The 21,592-nt window shown below is 40.9% G+C and overlaps 1 protein-coding gene across 2 annotated transcripts in view; it reads left to right on the top strand.

The window, feature by feature from the left end:
• LOC128542172 (tenascin-X) overlaps positions 1 to 19,608 on the top strand; it is a 38,909-nt gene extending 19,301 nt beyond the window's left edge. Inside the window, exons 7-19 of one of the 2 annotated variants that reach the window (XM_053512383.1) lie at positions 106 to 384; positions 2,812 to 5,382; positions 10,917 to 11,039; positions 11,255 to 11,398; positions 13,347 to 13,466; positions 13,650 to 13,805; positions 13,935 to 14,077; positions 14,564 to 14,696; positions 14,945 to 15,096; positions 16,925 to 17,021; positions 17,759 to 17,920; positions 18,152 to 18,315; positions 19,478 to 19,608. In XM_053512383.1, the coding sequence (XP_053368358.1) occupies positions 106 to 384; positions 2,812 to 5,382; positions 10,917 to 11,039; positions 11,255 to 11,398; positions 13,347 to 13,466; positions 13,650 to 13,805; positions 13,935 to 14,077; positions 14,564 to 14,696; positions 14,945 to 15,096; positions 16,925 to 17,021; positions 17,759 to 17,920; positions 18,152 to 18,315; positions 19,478 to 19,576 (4,343 nt within the window). In that variant the 3' untranslated portion in view covers positions 19,577 to 19,608. The remainder of the gene's footprint in view (positions 1 to 105; positions 385 to 2,811; positions 5,383 to 10,916; positions 11,040 to 11,254; positions 11,399 to 13,346; positions 13,467 to 13,649; positions 13,806 to 13,934; positions 14,078 to 14,563; positions 14,697 to 14,944; positions 15,097 to 16,924; positions 17,022 to 17,758; positions 17,921 to 18,151; positions 18,316 to 19,477) is intronic. The other variant, XM_053512384.1, reaches the window with a different exon arrangement.
• Positions 19,609 to 21,592: the final 1,984 nt, after the last annotated feature.

The following is a 21,592-nucleotide window of genomic DNA, read 5'->3' as shown; positions in this document are numbered from 1 at the left end:
ATCTTAAATCTCCAGGGTTCTCCATCCAGACTGCTCTATAATAAGTATCTCATGCTCCCCTTGCTATTTCATCACCCCTTCAACAAACATCTGCATCTTTTCCAGTGATCTCGGGCCCCAAACATCTTCAAGTCGTCAAGACGAGCACAACATCCGTGATCGTCCAGTGGGAGGAAGCGCAGGGAGAAATCGACAGATACATACTCTACGTTTCACCCAACCAGACAGACGGCTCTGGAAAGGGAAGTCAAGAGATACGGCTGCCACCTGGGCGGGACTCTGCCCAGATCGATGGCCTGGAGCCTGGTCGCTTGTACGACATTTCCGTGGTTGCAGAAAAAGATGGCACTCGGAGTCTGCCAGCTGCAGTGCAAGCGATTCCTGGTGGGTCATGAGTAAAAGTGAATAAAACACACAACTCTAACTCGATATATTTGTTATAGGTTTGCGCTATACGATAGCGGGCTCATACGTTTTTCTCCCAAACAGCTTCCCGGTCGACCATCATGGAAGTTCAAACTAATCCTTAACAATACTTTTTTTTTTCCCACAGTATGTAAGGTAAAATAGCAGAAAGACATAATGGTTACTCATCTTGTGCAAATCATATTAATTGATATTATTAATACTATTTAGCAAAGGATAAGCCATGGGTTGTTAAAATGCTGAGATTTGTGCTTAAGGAATACTGGGAAATTGATTCTTTTTAGAGGTTTAGCAGGAAAACTCATCATTTAGATCAATAATCTTCTAGAAGCAGAGTTTCTCAGTTAGCTTCTAAACCTCATCCAAATATTAAGTCACGATCTGCCAGTTGTACAGTCTCTCTCTCTCTCTCTCTCTCTCTCTCTCTCTCTCTCTCTCTCGCTCGCTTTCACTCCATCACACACACAAACACAAACTTTGGCTTAAGTAGATGACTGAGAAATCCTGCTTCTCAAAAATCTTCTCCAGGGAAAGCTAGGTCATTCCTAATGTCTGCAATTCTCATTTGAAAAGAGAGCCGGGCTAGAAGTCCAGTAAGTCAAGTGTTTCTGCAAAGCCGAGTAACTCCATTAGGAGCAGGCCTGGTCAGGACCAAATGAGAATATTTTCCTTCTTTCTGTTGTGGTAATGATGAGTCATTTTATTTCCATCTCACCAGATGGTCTACCCTTAGGACAAAATCTTTTTTTCCTGTTTTAAAGTGTTCGCAGGAAGGTGCTGGTGTGTGTGAAGGCAGCCATCGCAGAAAATAATGTACATAAATGAGTCTCAAGGGTCTGTGTATGTTATGTTCATTGGTTTTTTTTTTGTTTTTTGTTTTTTACAATAATAACCTGTTTAATGTTCAGAAAAAAAAATCTCAATGTCAGAAAAATTCATGATTTTTGTAGAACTAGAAGTTACGTACTCTTGAATTCTGTTTTCATTAAATATAAAATAAAATGTGGCTAAATAAAATTTAGGTTTTCAAAAGGTGTTATACAAGCAGTGTTCAAGTCAAACTGAGACTTTTGATTGTGCAGAATAACAGAATAGGAAAAACTCCCTTTATTTCTCTATACAATCCCCCGCTACACCCAACATTTCACTAGTGCTTCTGTACTATCAAGGTAGAAAGTTTTTAAAGTACCCCAGAGAAATGATCAGACTGCCTCCTTCACATCAAAAATGCTGGCCTCCCAGGAACTCCTTTAATGGTCCAAACATGTTGAAATGTCTTGGAGCAAGATCAGGAATTGTATGGGGGATGTGGCAATAAATCCTGGCCGAGTTCCTGTAATGTGCAAGTGTTGTTGGTGACAGGTTATCTGTCAATTTTCAAGGATCCGATGTTCCACTTGCTGAGTGTTCTCAGGAACGACTGCAGTGGGCTCAGAGCCACCTCGGCCGGGATCGCCATTCACGGATGAACAGTCTTCTTTAAAATGTTTATGCAATTCCAATGTTTTACTGTCACTAAGAGTCTCATCACCGTACTATGTGGAAGTCTTTTGTAAATGTCAATCGCTTTTATAAATTCATTCATCAAAAGTTTTATCATAAGTCCCGGTATGACTTGAATATCTTCATACTGTATTTTTAAAATGCAGAACCTGGAAACTCCTCTTTCATTTTCATAGCACCTTGTCATCCATCTTTATTATCACATTACAAATTGTTTGCAAGTTTTAGAATGTCAAACGATGAACAAAAGCCTGATTTGCGAATCTCATCGGCATATATTTTATTTTCATTCCTTAGCTGAAAAAGCAATTGAATGCAATATACACAGCCCCTAAATGTATTTTTTAACATTCATTCATTAATCTTACAAATCCTACAGGAAACCTAATTCCAATGGTGACTGACTAAAGGCTGTTTAACTTGATTTTACTTGCAAACTTCATTCAAGCTTTTAGGCACTACAGTATGGTACAGTACAAAACAGTACAGTGTTATGGAAACTATGACGATGTGTACTGTGAACAGGTATAAATGCTGGACTGCAAGATTCTGCTTCCAGAACCACTAGAGGATCAGGTGAAAAAGTCTCTCATCTGAGACTTAAGAACACCACTAAAGATTCCTCCTCACAGTACCAGTCCATCATAGATTCATCAAAGGGACAAGACCCAGTGTTTTCAAAAAATTTTGTGGGGCCAACAGTTACGACTGAGAGAAACCTCACAGCCTATGGTGTAAATAATACAAAATATATTCGAACAGTCTTGATAAGACATAGGAAGGTTCACTTAAATAGGGCAACAAATGGAAAACCATTGTCAAGAAACATGACCCTCGTGGTTGGTCATGTCAGTAGGAATGACATCTTAACAAATATCCCAGACAGGATGCCGGGCCCTTCTGCTGATGTCAGGACATTAGATGGAAAAGGACCAAAGTTACAGAATGGAAGATTTGAAGAAAAGTCAATTAAGGAAGAAACAACCCCATCACCTTCTCTTTCTCCAAAAACAACTAAAATCCAACATTCTCTGGTGCCACCTGAAACACAGAACCAACCTATTAAAACTTCTCTTCACTTGCCTCTATCACCCAAATATAGAAATTCAGGTAGGCCAAAATTATCTGGTTCATCAACATCGCCAATAAACCGACGGCCTAAAATGCCAGGATACACACGTCCAGCTGGAAACGTAGCCTCTGTTGAACTCCCTGCAGTGAAAAAAGAAACCTTAAAAGGAAAAACAGCCTCCCAAGAATACCAACCTGATGATCAAGACTCACTGATTGAACCCAAACAAGGGCTCACAAGGGACACATCAGTAAGAAACTTACCAGAGATCACCAATGGACCCAAGTTTCCAAAACACCAAGAGACAGCAAATAAGACTATACCAACAGGCCATCACATGCTACATAGAGGTACTTTTCCTCGCCGACCTAATATCGGATCTAATATTGGACCATTCCAACACCGGACCAGCAGCCCTCATCACTCCAGGATTCCCCTACGCAGACCAATCATGCCCAGATTCAACAGTACTGTCAAGAACAAAGTAAAACCTTTTATCATTAACACCAGCCAAAGCAATGTAAATCCCAACGATATATCAATATTTACCCCGCCAGGGAGAAACAGAACAGTCATCAGTCTTGCACCAAAAAAAAATAACTTGAAAGCTGATGTTGCAGTAGACAAAATCATAAGCAAAGAATCAAGTACTGTATTTCCAGCAGATAATGATTCAAACCCTAAAGCTAATCTATCGTTGACAATAGATCTCCCCAAACGCAATGATAGAGTACAGCCTCTAACTGTGAGTACTGAAAACAAAATTGACCCCATCTCGCCCAAGGTTACAACCAGAGATAAGAGCACTGCTAGGCAAACCATTTCCCTTAACCAAAGGGTGTCTGAATTCATCAGTGGTAAGCACAATGGTTCAAATTGGAAGATAAGACCACCCTTTGTACAGAAAAGGAGGAATAATACAGTCATCGGACTTCCATCAAAACTTCATACTCGAGTCAATGTCAACTCAACCACCATTCATAGTTTGCTTAAAGATAGTAGGTATGAAACAAGGTACAAAGATGCTAAGGAGCCAAGCAAGGAATTTCAAATTGTCTTGCCGACAAGTACTGACATGAACAACTTTGCTAACCTGGCTTTCTCAACAGAAAGTCCAGTGGGAGCTAATGAGACATTTCACACCATTAGTGAAGTCTTAGAAAATGTTATAGATCAGACAAGCAAAGAATCCAACCTGGACGGAGTCACAATCAGAGACTACAATGTATCCAAAGACATAAACAGTGACTACAGAGTCACTCCCAAAGAGCATGAATTACCAAAGACTCCAACCAGAGATGGTGACCTCCTTAGGGTCACAAACAAAGACAGTAACAGTAGTATGCAAATGCTTACCAATCAAAAACTTAAATCTAACATCAAAGGTCATCAAGAAAATGGGCCCAACTTGAATGTTAGACCAACATTGATAAATAGAAGAAAAGATGTCAAATTTGTCAGACTACCAAAACCTCATACCCAAATAAGACCAAATGCCACCAGAACACACAGTGGGCCGAAAGATGCAGACACCAAAACAGGCAGCGACCGGGAATTGTCCAGAATCACAGACAAGGACAAAGACTTGAAGACTCTTCAAGAAGAAAAAAACGTCACCACCGTTCAGGCTGCTATAAAAGATACAGACCCCAGAGTTGAAAAAGATTCCAGAAAATCTATCGCATTTACTGTTCAACATGGGGATGTTACGGCAATATTACCAAAGAAAACAAAAAACGTGACAGTCTATGGACCCACGCTGAAGTCTAAAATAAAGCCAAACCTTCATGGTGACACTAAAGGAAGTAAAGAAATCAGCACCTCGAGGCATACCACTCCTCATCGTCACCAAAGACCAAACATTCCACAGCAAAGGAAAAACGGCACAATCATTCGACCCCCACCAAAAGTTCCTCAACTAAGGCCAAACTCCATTGCAATTCATGATGGCACAAAAGAAAGTCACAAGTCCACAGTTGGTCGTAACCTTGGTTGGTCCACAGGAGTTCCTTTCTCAACAAAGCAAAGAAACACCACACATCCAATCACAGAGGTTTCAAAACACAACATCAACCAAGTTGAAGTTCAGAATGTGACATCAAATGGATTTATCATTATTTGGGTGGCACCAGAGGGAAGCTTTAAAAACTTTGTGGTCAAGATAGCAGAGGAGAATATTGGTTTAACCAGTAATCATGTTGATCTTGTGAGGAGCAACAGCACCAACGATGGAATTAGAAAGAAATTCTTCAAGTTCCTTCCTGGTTCTGCTCGCTCATACCCTGTCATCAATCTCACCGCTCAAACCGGCTACTCTGTGACCTTTTATGGAACAGGTCCTGGATTCCGTTCCAATGTTCACACCATCAACATTACAACAGGTACTCAGAATCTAAAGGTACAAACCATTGCCAATTTCATATTCAGAATGGACCGACTATACATGTGATGCAACATATTTTTGGGATCTTGTCTTTCATGTGTCAGCGTTCCGTTTTGTAAACATGCTTTCCTTGTCCCCTTGATCAACAAGGGTTTTTAATCAAAGCTGCCACATGTACTCTTTAAGAAGCTTTGATTAAAGTATACATCGTGAGATTTAAATGTTGTTCCTACATGTAACATTTCTGTTTTATGTTAACCCTGTGGTTTTGTTGTGGTGTTGTTTTATGTTGTTTAGGCAGCACAGCAAAACACCTCACTTTTAAATTAAATCCTATAGGATTCCTAAAGTCTTAAATGACATCTTACAGTGTGTGTTGGCTGACCCTATAGACACTGATTTAACACTGGGGCTGAGTTTTGCTGTGTATGCATAGGGTGTTCAAAGTTTTGGAAAAACAGGCATGATTAAAGAACCGAAAGAAAACTTAAAACTGATTTTATAGAATGACTTAATGTACTTTATAATGTTCTAGATTACAGTTTTATTTGTACCTAAACAACTAGAAGAAAAAAAACCTTTATCATAAAAAAGGTTTTCAATAAATATCAGGTTTAGACAGCAGTCTAACAGCCAACTGTTGTCTCAGGAACTCCTTTAATGGCTCAATTATGTGGAAATGGCTTGGAGCGAGCCAGGACTGTACAGGGGATGTGACAATAACTCCCAGCCAAGTTTCTGTAATGTGCAAGTGGTGTTGGTGGATGTAAAGCCTTCTTTAAAACAGTCGCACCGTTCAAATGTTTTCTACGGCTCATCACCGTACTGTGCTTGAAGTCTTCTGTAAATGTCAATTGCTTTTTTCATTAACCCAAAAGTTTGATCACATATCCTGCTTTGACTTTAACAGTTCTTGTATACACTGTAAACCCTAACGCTTACAGTAATTAAACATATTGAGTACTGTTAACTTAAACAATTACAATTAGTTCAGATTAATAGACCTTGATGAGTATTACACTTTTTAAGTTAGCTGAACAAATTTGATATTTTAAGTATCTGCAAGTAGAGGGACAACCCATGTTAGATGTTTTGGAGATAAAGTCAGAGAGGCCAGATTGAGGTGGTTTGGACATGTTCAGAGGAGAGATTGTGAATATATCGGTAAAAGGATGCTGAGGTTGGAACTGCCAGGCAGGAGGTCTAGAGGAAGACCAGAGAGGAGATTTATGGATGCAGTGAGAGAGGACATGAAGTTAGTTGGTGTGAGAGAAGAGGATGCAGAGGATAGGGTTAGATGGAGGCAGATGATTCGCTGTGGATTCGCAAGTGTGTGTGGCGGACTGGATGGTCCACTGCGGCGACCCATTGCCGAGAGCAGGTGAAAGAACAACAACTTGTATAGAGCTCGCTTAAGAATTAGCAACCATAATCCCATTCAAATAGTAACTAAGCTTACAAGTGTTTAAGAACAGAATTTAGTACATGCCTATACACAGGGCACTTGATCGCGTTTTGCCTGTTTTTTTTTTAACTTTGCACACCAGAATGTCGACTCAATCCAGTCATGTTTGCGTGTTATGCGCAGATGTGTCATGAATATCAAGCTCTCCAAAATGTTTACATGGTTTCTTAAATGATAACCCTGTGTCCAGTGAGTTTTAACAGCTTTACCAGAAAGTGGGTCTGGTCCAACCATAGATTAACTGGGTCGTGTTCAAAACAGGCTCTCTAGGATTTGAGCTGAAAGTCTTTAATGATATTCATGACGCAGTCTACCATAAAGCTGATTACATTTCAGTAACCATAATTCTCATGATCATTTATTGCTCATTTGATCTTCTTTCACCCAGGATAAACTTACAGTCAGCCATCCTCAGTCAGCTTACTCTCAACATTCACCCAAATCGCAGGGTAAGAGCACGACCGGCCCGAAACCTTAATCCTCAGAGTATCCGGGTACTGGTTTAAGAGACAAACTTGCTAAAGACAGTCTGGGTGGCATGATGTGTTTGACGAGACTACTGTAGATCTGTGTTCCAACACTGAGTTAATCCTGCCTTGTTCACTCCCCCTTGCTGCAGTCAGTCACCACATTCAGGCCTGGATAATGCCTTATTACTCCCAGTCAAGTTTGGTTAATGACTCTTTTTTTTTAATTCTTTTTTTTACTCAAAAGATCACAATAAAAGATGGCCGGAAATCTATAACGTTATCTTCATTACATCTTTCTTTTTTCTTTCTTTCCTTCTTTCTTTCTTTCTTTCTTTCTTGCTGTCTTTCTTTCTTTTATTTATTTATTTTTTCTTTCTTAATGTTAATTCCTTTATTCTTTCTTAATTTCCCTCATTGTTTTTCTTTCTTGTTTTTTCCTTAAGTTCTCTTTAAAATTTAGTTTTTATTCTTACTTCATTTTCTTTCTTGTTTTACTTTTTCTTTCATAATGATTTTCTTTCATTCTATCCTAGTTTTTTATTACTTTTTATTATTTTTAATCATTTGTCAATTAGCTAATTAATTAATTTTGTTATTATGTTCTTTTTTAATTACTTAAATGATTAATTCCAGAAAAAAAAAAGATTCTATTAGGGTTAAGGTATCTCCAGCAAGGCATTCTGGGTAAGCGGCGTTAGAAAACTCACTCCAGCTGATGTGGTAATGAAGTAGCGCCCGCATGGCTTTAAGGGGAAGTGAACATGGACAGGTTAATAACAGTATTGGGATGCCCCCCTACTTTCCTACCTTTATCCTTTTCCATCTCTCTAGCATATAATCAGGAACAATTTGATGAAGAACTAAGTGCTGACCAGGAAAAAAATGTTTTTCCCCTAATTACCCAATGAGAAGTTATTGTAAACTCGCGCTCACGACGCTTCCTCCTCAGATTCTTCACTTTCTCTTTGTCTTCTTCCTCCTCCAGGATCGCACATCCAGCATCATCATCATCATCATCTTCATCTTCATCTCTGTAATGTCCTGTTTGTGCTGTGTCCAGGATCAGATTGTGTGTGTATATGTGTGTGTGTGTGTGTGTGTGTGATTAACCCTGGTGTTTATGTGGGGGTCAGTAGTGTATATATGCTGTGATGTATATACTGTATATATGTTGAGTATGTACATATATACACCGGTACATAAACCCAGTGAGCACTCACTTACTGTAACTCACTCGAACAAATTACAGCACATTGAAGCGCATTAAAGCACATTACAGCACATTACAGCACATTATAGCACATTACAGCGCATTACGGCACATTATAGCACATTACAGCACATTAAAGCACATTACAGCACATTACAGGACATTACAGCACATTACAGCACATTACAGCACATTACAGCAAATTAAAGCACATTACAGCGCATTACAGAGCATTAAAGCACATTACAGCACATTATAGCACATTATAGCACATTACAGGACATTATAGCACATTAAAGCACATTACAGCACATTATAGCACATTATAGCACATTGAAGCACATTACAGCACATTACAGTACATTATAGCGCAATAAAGCACATTACAGCACATTACAGCGCATTACAGCGCATTACAGCACATTAAAGCACTTTCCAGCACATTACGGCACATTACGGCACATTATAGCACATTACAGCACATTAAAGCACATTACAGCACATTACAGGACATTATAGCACATTACAGCACATTACAGCACATTAAAGCGCATTACAGCGCATTAAAGCACATTACAGCACATTATAGCACATTATAGCACATTACAGGACATTATAGCACATTAAAGCACATTACAGCACATTATAGCACATTATAGCACATTGAAGCACATTACAGCACATTACAGCGCATTACAGCGCATTACAGCGCATTAAAGCACATTACAGCGCATTACAGCACATTAAAGCACTTTCCAGCACATTACAGCACATTAAGCGCATTACAGCGCATTACAGCACATTACAGCACATTAAAGCACATTACAGCACATTAAAGCACATTACAGCGCATTAAAGCGCATTAAAGCACATTAAAGCTCATTACAGCGCATTATAGCGCATTAAAGCACATTACAGCGCATTACAGCGCATTAAAGCGCATTAAAGCGCATTAAAGCACATTTCAGCACATTAAAGCGCATTACAGCGCATTACAGCGCATTACAGCGCATTAAAGCGCATTAAAGCACATTACAGCACATTACAGCACATTGAAGTATTAAAGCACATTATAGCACATTATAGCACATTACAGCACATTATAGCACATTAAAGCACATTACAGCACATTGAAGTATTAAAGCACATTATAGCACATTAAAGCACATTACAGCACATTACAGCACATTAAAGCACATTAAAGCACATTACAGCGCATTACAGCGCATTACAGCACATTATAGCACATTATAGCGCATTAAAGCACATTACAGCACATTACAGTACATTACAGGACATTATAGCACATTATAGCACATTGAAGCACATTACAGCGCATTACAGCGCATTACAGCACATTATAGCACATTATAGCACATTACAGGACATTATAGCACATTATAGCACATTACAGCACATTATAGCACATTACAGCACATTACAGCGCATTAAAGCGCATTAAAGCACATTAAAGCTCATTACAGCACATTATAGCGCATTAAAGCACATTACAGCGCATTACAGCGCATTAAAGCACATTAAAGCGCATTAAAGCACATTTCAGCACATTAAAGCGCATTACAGCGCATTACAGCGCATTAAAGCGCATTAAAGCACATTACAGCACATTACAGCACATTGAAGTATTAAAGCACATTATAGCACATTATAGCACATTACAGCACATTATAGCACATTAAAGCACATTACAGCACATTGAAGTATTAAAGCACATTATAGCACATTAAAGCACATTACAGCACATTAAAGCACATTAAAGCACATTACAGCGCATTACAGCGCATTACAGCACATTATAGCGCATTAAAGCACATTACAGCACATTACAGTACATTACAGGACATTATAGCACATTATAGCACATTGAAGCACATTACAGCGCATTACAGCGCATTACAGCACATTATAGCACATTACAGGACATTATAGCACATTAAAGCACATTACAGCACATTGAAGTATTAAAGCACATTATAGCGCATTAAAGCACATTACAGCACATTACAGTACATTACAGGACATTATAGCACATTATAGCACATTGAAGCACATTACAGCGCATTACAGCGCATTAAAGCACATTATAGCACATTATAGCACATTACAGGACATTATAGCACATTATAGCACATTACAGCACATTATAGCACATTACAGCACATTAAAGCACATTATAGCACATTTTGGTGCATCATAATGCATTACAGTAGATTATAGTGCTTTACATTACATTACAGTGCATTTCCCTTGTTTAATTTTTATTATTCTTTTTTATTGCTTGCTTCCCTCCTTTCCTCTTTCTTCTTTCCTAAGCAGTGTGTGTGTGTGTGTGTGTGTGTGTGTGTGTGTGTGTGGTGTGTCCTCAGGTCCTGAGCCTCCCTCAAACCTCTCCTTTGGTGACATAACCGACTCCTCGCTCACGGTCTCATGGAGACGACCAAAGAGTAAAGTGTCCGGGTTTAAGGTCACATACATACACACTAAAGAAGGTAAGATCACACACACACACACACACACACACACACACACACACACACACACACACACACACACACACTCAGCCACTCAGCATAGTAATAATCCACGTTTACATTAACATTAATATTAGCATAATATATATGCTGCCATCTTGCACACACACACACACACACACACACACACCCTGAGTCTTTGTTACAGTTGACGTGTTTGTGTGTGATGACAGAAGAGCCGATCTCGGTGACCGTGGACTCGTCCAGCTCTTCTGTCTCTCTGACCAAGCTCTCGCCCGGGTCCATGTACGAGGTCAGCGTCATCTCTTTGCTCAAATTGGACGAAAGCGATCCAGTAAAGGACATCATCATGACACGTACGTCTGAGCCCCAACATCTGACCGTAAACACACAATACAATTATTACACTGTTAGAGCTTTAGTAACTGTATTGTTTTTGTTTATTTTAATATGGTTTTGTTGTTTTTCTTCCTTTTCTTTTTTTTTTTATATAATTTTTACATTATTTATGTAATACTATTTGTGCTCTTTATACACACTGTTCTCTTTATTTTGCATTTATTTTGTTTATTCTTTCTTTATTCTCTTTTTTCTTTCTTTCATTCTTTCTTCCATATTAAATGTAATGTATTTTTACTCTACATATTGTTTTTTTTCTTTTCCTCGCTTTCATTCTTTCCTTGTTTCATTCAGTCTAATTTTGTTTTCTTTATTTAATGATTACTCTTGTATCTGATCATTGGAATATTTTATTGGGTGTTATGAGATACACCAGTGATCAGATACACCAGTGATCAGACACATCAATTGTTATATACACCCGTGATCAGATACATCAGTGATCAGATACACCAGTGACCAGATACACCCGTAATCGGATACACCCGTGATCGGATACACCCATGATCAGATACACCAGTGATCGGATACACCCATGACCAGATACACCCGTGATCAGATACACCAGTGATCAGACACACCCGTTGTTAAAAACACCCGTGATCAGATACATCAGTGATCGGATACACCAGTGATCAGATACACCAGTAATAACATACACCAGTGATCGGATACACCAGTGATCAGATACACTAGTAATAACATACACCAGTGATCGGATACACCCATGACCAGATACACCACTGATCAGATACACCAGTGATCGGATACACCCATGACCAGATACACCACTGATCAGATACACCAGTGATCGGATACACCCATGACCAGATACACCACTGATCAGATACACCAGTGATCGGATACACCAGTAATAACATACACCAGTGATCGGATACACCAGTGATCAGATACACTAGTAATAACATACACCAGTGATCGGATACACCCATGACCAGATACACCACTGATCAGATACACCAGTGATCGGATACACCCATGACCAGATACACCCGTGATCAGATACACCAGTGATCAGACACACCCGTTGTTAAAAACACCCGTGATCAGATACATCAGTGATCGGATACACCAGTGATCAGATACACCAGTAATAACATACACCAGTGATCGGATACACCAGTGATCAGATACACTAGTAATAACATACACCAGTGATCGGATACACCCATGACCAGATACACCACTGATCAGATACACCAGTGATCGGATACACCCATGACCAGATACACCACTGATCAGATACACCAGTGATCGGATACACCCATGACCAGATACACCACTGATCAGATACACCAGTGATCGGATACACCCATGATCAGATATACCAGTGATCAGACACACCAGTTGTTAGAAACACCCGTGATCAGATACATCAGTGATCAGATACATCAGTGATCAGATACACCCATGACCAAATACACCCATGATCAGATACACCAGTAATAAGATACATCAGTGATCAGATACACCAGTGATCAGATACACCAGTAATAAGATACAGTGATCGGATACACCCATGACCAGGTACACCCGTGATCAGATACACCAGTCATCAGACACACCAGTTGTAAGAAACACCCGTGATCAGATACATCAGTGATCAAATACACCAGTGATCAGATACACCAGTGATCGGATACACCAGTGATTGGATACACCAGTGATTGGATACACCCATGACCAGATACACCCGTGATCAGATACACCCGTGATCAGACACACCAGTGATCAGATAAACCAGTAATAAGAAACACCAGTAATCGGATACACCCATGATCGGATACACCTGTGATCAGATACACAAATAATCAGATAAAAAAATGGTCGGATACACCCGTGACTTCCTGTCCTGACATCTGTTTTTTTTCCTTTGGGTCTCAGTTCCCGACCCACCCAAGGACCTCAGAGCCATAAACATCACAGATACCAAGGCACTGTTGCTATGGAGACCTGCCTTGGCAAACGTCGACCAGTACAATATCACATACCACCCTGAGGAAGGTCAGTGCCCATATTCCCTGGCTCTCGTACCATTGTTCTTTCTCTAAAACAAACATAATCTTTATTATCGACACAGAATGAACGACATGGAGACCAACAGAATTGTAGTATATAAACTTTTATAATATGAATGTGTTTATGTTCAGTGATGAAGTGATGTGTGTGTGTGTGTGTGTGTTTTAGCTCCTGGCTCTGAGTTGAACATCAAAGTCTCAGGTAACGCAGTAGAACAGCAGCTTCATGGTCTAAAGTCCTCCACTAAGTACATCGTCACTATCATCAGCCAACTCGGAGAGCATAAAAGCTCCACCACACACGCCAGCTTCACCACTTCCAGTGGTAAGTGTGTGTAAGTGTGTGTTAAAGTGTTAACCTATGTTAGAGTGTGTACTTCAAGCCAAAAATATGTTGTTGGGGTTTTTTTGTGCAAAACATCACTAACCCCGTCTCTGTGATCCCTTCTGATAGGTTCTCCTGGGAAAGGGGAGGCACCTCGGGACCTGAGAGCCAAACAGGTGACGGCACGGACGGCTGTGTTGTCATGGAAACCACCAGCTACAGCCGTGACGAGTTACAAGCTAACGTACTTCATCAAGGGCGGAGAGCGCAAGGTGGGGAGAGGGATAAGTCGCTAAAACGTATGTTAATCGGGCAGGGGCAGCTCAGTGGTTAAGATGTTGGACTATGGCCTAGAAGGTCGCAGGTTCAAGGCCTTTGAACCTGGGACCTTGGGCCCTTAACCCTCAACTGCTCAGATGTACAGTATAATGAGATATAACGTAAGTCACTCTGGATAAGCGTCTGACAAACGCTGAAATGTAAATGTATAACACTCAGTGTAACTTCATGGTTTAATGACTTGGTTGATCACTGACACGCCACGAGTCGAGAATCTGTCCGTGACCATTTTTACACATTTGCATGATGCATATAAATGATGAAAATTGTTGAGCGTGCTTTTCAGACCTTTGGGTGCATTTTTATACATTTTACTGATACAATTAAAACATTAACGCCACTTTTATTATTATTAATATTATTATTATTATTATTATTATTCATTCGTTTTATATTTGCTCACACCTTACTCCAAACAGGAAGTGACCCTAAATCCTGGAGTTAGTGAACATATGCTGAATGGTCTGCATCCCTCATCTACATATACGGCACTACTGCAGGCCGAGAGGGGCGGAGTCTACACCGCCGCCATTTCCACGGAGTTCACTACAGGTGCGTAGCAGTCGCGACCCCGTTCACCGCTGATGTTTATCAGTTGATCTCGATGATGCTGCAGACAGATACTACAGCAATCAATCATAAGTCGATGGTACTGTAGATTTAATTAAATTTAGGGACAGTGTGATGTTCAGTTGGATTCAGTAGCACTAAAGTTTACTGTATGATTTGTCTTAAACAGCTGTATTTCTTACAGGTTTTAAACCAATGCACCTCTTTTCTGTTCTCTCTCACTCTTTCAGGAACGTTGCGCTACCCGTACCCCTCAGACTGCTCTCAGGAGCTGCTGAACGGAGAGCTGCGCTCAGGTTTGGTGGAGATCTTCCCCGGAGGACAACAGGGACAAACTGTCAAGGTGTACTGTGACATGGAGACTGACGGAGGGGGGTGGACGGTAAGAGGCGGAGCCACTAACAACACAGGACACTTCCACTCATAAACCAGACCACTCACAACACAGGTCACACCCATTTACAACACCAGGCCACTCCCACTCACAACACAGGACACACCTACTCATAGCACTGGCCACTCCCACTCACAACACCAGGCCACTCCTATTCACAACACAAGACACAACCACCCATAACCCACTCACAACACTGTCTATTCCCACTTACAGCACTTACCACTCCCACTCACAACACAGGACACACCTACTCATAGCACTGGCCACTCCCACTCACAACACCAGGCCACTCCTATTCACAACACAAGACACAACCACCCATAACCCACTCACAACACTGTCTATTCCCACTTACAGCACTTACCACTCCCACTCACAACACAGGACACACCCACTTATAGCACTGGCCACTCCCACTCACAACACCAGGCCACTCCTATTCACAACACAAGACACAACCACCCATAACCCACTTACAACACTGTCTATTCCCACTTACAGCACTTACCACTCCCACTCACAACACAGGACACACCCACTTATAGCACTGGCCACTCCCACTCACAACACCAGGCCACTCCTATTTACAACACAAGACACACCCACTCATAGCACTGGCCACTTCCACTCATAACCCGGACCACCCATAACACAGGCCACTCCCACTCAACACCAGGTCGCTCCTATTCACAACACAGGCCACTCCCACTCAACACCAGGTCGCTCCTATTCACAACACAGGCCACTCCCACTCAACACCAGGTCGCTCCTATTCACAACACAGGCCACTCCCACTCAACACCAGGTCGCTCCTATTCACAACACAGGCCACTCCCACTCAACACCAGGTCGCTCCTATTCACAACACAGGCCACTCCCACTCAACACCAGGTCGCTCCTATTCACAACACAGGCCACTCCCACGTATAGCACTGGCCACTTCCACGCACAACACCAGGCCACTCCTATTCACAACACAGGACACAACCACTCATAGCACTGGCCACTCCCACTTACTACCAGGTTACTCCCACTCACAACACCAGGCCACCCTCATTCACGACACAGCACGCACCCATTCACAACACAGGCCACTCCCACTCACAACACTAGGTCACTTCTATACACAACACGGGACACACCCACTCATAGCACTGGCCACTCCCACTCACTACCAGATCACTCCCACTCACAACACCAGGCCACTCCTATTCACAACACAGGGGGGCACACCCACTTATAATAAAGGCCACCCCCTTTCACAACACTGACCACACCGCCTCGTAACACTTGGCACTCCCACTCACAACATTGTCTATTCCCACTTACAGCACTCGCCACTCCCACTTACAGCACTGGCCACTCCCACTCACAGCACTGGCCACCCCCACTCACAGCACTGGTCACTCCCACTTACAGCACTGGTCACTCCCACTCACAGCACTGGCCACTCCCACTCACAGCACTGGTCACTCCCACTTACAGCACTGGCCACTCCCACTCACAACACCAGACGACTCCTACTTACAACTTTGACCTCCACTCCTACTCATAACACTGACCACTCCCACTCCCACACTGGCCACTCCCACTCCCAGCTAGCAGAACTAATAGCAGAATACCGTTAATGAGGTGTAGGCACTGTAGTAACAAACAAATCCATCCCTCCATCAATCCTGCCCTTATGCCAGAGGTTCTGTTATAGAGAATTCATCAACACCTTTTGACCATCAGAATTATATTAATATAGAAATGTTAAATTGTGTGTGTGTGTGTGTGTGTGTGTGTGTGTGTGTGTGTGTGTGTGTTGTAGGTCTTCCAAAGACGAAAGGATGGGAAAACCAACTTCTTCCGGAGCTGGAAGGACTATAAGAACGGCTTCGGAGATCTGGAGGGAGAGTTCTGGATCGGTGAGAAAAAACATGGTTACACATGATGCTAACATGATTAAGCACAAACCGACCTGTTTATTTCAGAGCTAGCGCTAAATAAACACAAATGAATCACCAAGACAAGTGAGACACAACAATAACACACGAAAAACAAAACAACAGTTTTGGTTTCCTATTATGGTGTCTGTTAGCAGACATTCAGGAACGTTCGCAGAGTAAAAGTTGGCCGCGAGTCTCCAGGCAGTGCTAGACCATTACACCACCAAAATCACATCTGAAACTTGTTTGTTTGTACTATTCTTAGTTTTTGCTTATCTTAGAGGAGTCACAATGTTTTATTTACAAATCCCACCTTCTGCATTATGATTGGTTGTTAGAATTCAGTCTCATCTATGATTGGTTAGATCTTAGCATGAGTTGCCGATCCCTGACTCTAAAGGCGGGGCTTAAACATAGTGTTTCTTATGCTCAACCCCATGTCATAAATATGTATTAATTATGTATTAATAATAACCTGTCAATGTCAGTCTAAAACAATGTATCTGAATTTATCGTTTAGTGTTTTAACTCCCCTTATGTCCCTTTAGAGCCTCTGTACCTTATGTATTGTAATGGTATTCTAATGATACTTACTGTAAATCGGTACCATGATTACAGGTATGATTAGAGGTTGCCAGCCAATCAGTAATCACATGCTCTCTGGTGCCCCCTGGTGGACACACATAACCCACATCCCTAAATCTGTCTGTCTTTAGGAAACGACATCCTTCACAACCTCACCACGATGACTCCCATGAGCATGAGAGTGGACCTGAGAGCGGGAGATGAGTCCGTCTACGCGCACTACTCCACGTTCTCCGTCGGCACCTCGAGGAAACACTACATGGTGCGAGTGTCTGGATATTCGGGCACGGCCGGTGAGTAGCACTGTGCGGTGAGGTGATGGGTTTATGGTCTTGAAAATAAAGCTAAACTCCATCCTGAACTTCTTGTATAATAATCTCTATCATGGACAACGTCATCTTCAGCTACATCCATCACTTATTTTACAATGGAGTTCTGTTTAGGATAGTAGTTGATGATGTAGTTAGCTTATCGCTCAGTGTAACATGTCGCTAAGGTATTGATATGGTGATGTTGTTGTCCAGGCGACTCTATGACATACCACGACAGTCTTCCGTTCTCCACGTTTGACCGTGACCCTCAGCCCTTCATCACACGCTGTGCCATGTCATACAGAGGGGGCTGGTGGTACAGGAACTGCCACGAGGCTAATCTCAACGGCCTGTACGACACTCATACCCACCATCAGGTACACACACACACACACTCAAGCATACACACCACACCGCACCACCTGCCAGATACACAGTGATGAGTTATACAGTATAATACATATAATTGATCAAAATAAATATCTGGGTTCTGGGTTCTATTCTCGCCTTGTGTTTGCATGTTCTCACCATGCCCGGTGGGTTTCCTCTGGTTTCCTCCTAAAATCCAAGTACATGCAGATAAGATCATTTGGTGTTCCCATAATTGCCTGTAGTGTATGGATATTAATCGGAGGTCCTACCACGGTCGTACACATGGGAATAAATACAGTGGTAACCACCACTGGCCTCCACAGCCGATAGTTGGATTATAGACGTTCTTAGATGTATGGATGGAATTAATAAAATGCAAGCAAGTATAAACTAAGATCAATTTCTGGATGTGGCCGTGATACACAAACAGATTCACACATTATCCACTTACAACAAAGCACACTGTGCTGTACAACTTGTTTCCTTCAAGGTCGCATGGCTGAGTGCTGCCACCTAGCATGAGAAGACTGTATTGCATCCCATAATGGTAGATTGGGAAAACTTAAAGTGTAGTTTCTGGTAAACGTGTGTGGCCTTTACACCACAAGGTTAAAATACTGACTGTGTATAATTAATGCAGAGATGCACTACAGTTGCCGTGCCCACGGTTTATTCTCTCATACTCCGATGTAGAGACAGTCTGGGAGTCAGGAATGTCACATGACTCAGCTTTACTAATAAAAATACTGCAACTGTTTTTTCCCCAGTGGTGTGAAATAAGACCAGTGTGTTTTTCCCATTCACACTGTTTTCTTTTTTTTCTTTTTCTCACAACAAAATAAAAACTGAAGAAACGTCTGTAATGCATGACACACGCCCCCTGGTGGCAGGGCATATACACCTACCGTATACATTTAAGAGAGCCTTTGAACTTTACTGCATTTGTCACATACACAGTCATACACACACAAGAGGAGCCCTGTGTTAACTTAAAACTTACTTAAAAAAGTTAAATATGGGACCTTTAAATCTCATTAGTAACCACTCCTATGACATAAGACCAGGCGTATCTCAAAAAAAAAATTGTAACATTGTATTTTTTTTTTTTTTTTTTGTGTGTTTGTGTGTGTGTGTGTGTGTGTGTGTGTGTGTGTGTCTGTCTGTCAGGGTGTGATCTGGACCGCCTGGAAAGGAAAGAAGTTCTCCATCCCCTTCACCGAGATGAAACTCCGCCCAGCCTCCTTTAAACCTCAGAGACAGGGATGAACAGAACAAAAGAAAGAGAGGAACAACACACACACACACACACACACACACACACATACGTGTACAGACACAACTCACTTACTGACATGAAAATGATGTAACCATATTTTAAACATTTTCTATGTGAAGCTATCCACACACACACACACACACACACACACACACACACACACAGGATGTTTTATTCAGTATATGATCTTGTACAGTTTGTGGATTGTCTGTTTATTATTTCCTGCCTGCATCCTGTGTATTTGTGGTATGTATGAATATTACGTGCTGTAGCTCTCACCGAGACGGAGCGAGTGTGTCGGAGAGACGCGTCTGTCTGTCTGTCTGTCTGTCTGTCTGTCCTGTATTTATCTATTCAGATGTGTCTCCCGTGTTTGAGTTAATGCTCAGAAGATCAAATGCTGAACAGACGTAAAAAGAAATAAAATGATAAAAGTTAACCTCAGTCTCCAGTTTTCTACTCTGTGTGTGTGTGTGTGTGTGTGTGTGTGTGTGTGTCATCAAACTAATTTAAATATTACAGAAAGATACCTTAAGTAAATATAAAATGCAATTTGTCGATGATGATTTTATGTATTAAGGGAAAGAACCCTGTATGAACCTCCAGGATCTGGACGACTTGCCATAATTAATGGAATCATGAATTCTGACCAGAAAATCCTGAAGGAGAACATCCGGGGATCATGTCGTGACCTTAAGCTCAAGTGCACTTGGGTTATGCAGCAGGGCGGTGATCCGAAAGCCACACAAGTCCACTAAGTCCGCTAAATCTGATTGATATCTTTAAACAGGTCATTTATCTTTAAAAACCCTCCAGTGTAGCTGAATTAAAACGACCGGGCCAAAAGTCCTTATCCAAGGTGTCTTACATTTTAGGGCCGGCCATTTTTTACCCGGTCTTGGGTCCGGCACTGCATACAGTGTCTGGGGTTTGGGCACTGGCTGGGAATCGAACCTGGGCCTTTCGCATGGCGGGCGAAACACTGACCACTGAGCCGCTACTGCCCCTAGGATTTAGAATTGGTTTTAAATGATGTGTGTGATTTAAAAAAAAAAAATTACACATTTGCAGATAATGTAAAATATATGTACAGTGAAAAAAAAAACACTAACACAAAGCAGTATGGCGAATAATGAAACTGCTTTTAAATGGAAATTAGGAAAAGAAGAAATTATCTTATGATCGTACATGAACAAAATTAATACTTATTACACACACGGGTTTATAAACAGCCAATGTGAATATATAATAATAATAATAATAATAATAATAATAATAATAATGTTTATCTTTTCATCTCCACTGAATCCAAAATCAATCCAATGTGGAAGTGCCAAAGCTGCAGTTCCTCAAATGTCCACTAGGTTACAAGAGAGACATAAAGCCCTACAGTATGTTAAAATGTCCATTAAACCATTCTATAAACTATATGTTTACAGAATGGTTTATAAAAAAAACAGTTTTGGTCTCTATGGCTATATTTCCTCTTCATAATAACTGTACACGAGGATGATTTCTTTATGCAACACCAGTTAAAATGATATTATATTATTATATGAATTATATTAAATTATGCATAATTAGGGGTGTGGATGATTTGAGTGACAGCTGCCTTGCAGGTGTTGTAGTTTAACTCATCATGAAAAATGTAGAAGTTGTTGAATGTTATATATTAAAATTAGCCACCCTAGCATTTTTGCTAAGCTAAAACTAAGCTAGCTAGCTTGTGGTAATTGAGGCAAGTAGGTGTGTTTCAACAACGAAATAAAAATGTTTAAAAATTATTAAAAACTCTTAATAATCGCCTGTAAATAGTCATTTATCAGGTAAGAACAAAAGTGAGAGGGTTCAAATCAAGAAAGATTTGAAAAAAATCCAATTAGAGCTCACCCTTAAATCACATGCTTTTTTTGAAATGTACGTACCTACAGCCCCGCGTACACAAACACAAATTAAAGTAATACAGTTTAGATTTTTTTTTAAATTGTAAATAAAGATAATTAGGA

Source organism: Clarias gariepinus, chromosome 2 (genome assembly GCF_024256425.1).
Source record: "Clarias gariepinus isolate MV-2021 ecotype Netherlands chromosome 2, CGAR_prim_01v2, whole genome shotgun sequence".
Taxonomy (NCBI): domain Eukaryota; kingdom Metazoa; phylum Chordata; class Actinopteri; order Siluriformes; family Clariidae; genus Clarias; species Clarias gariepinus.
Note: the sequence above shows the minus strand (reverse complement) of the source record. Positions and strands in the feature narration are given on the sequence as shown.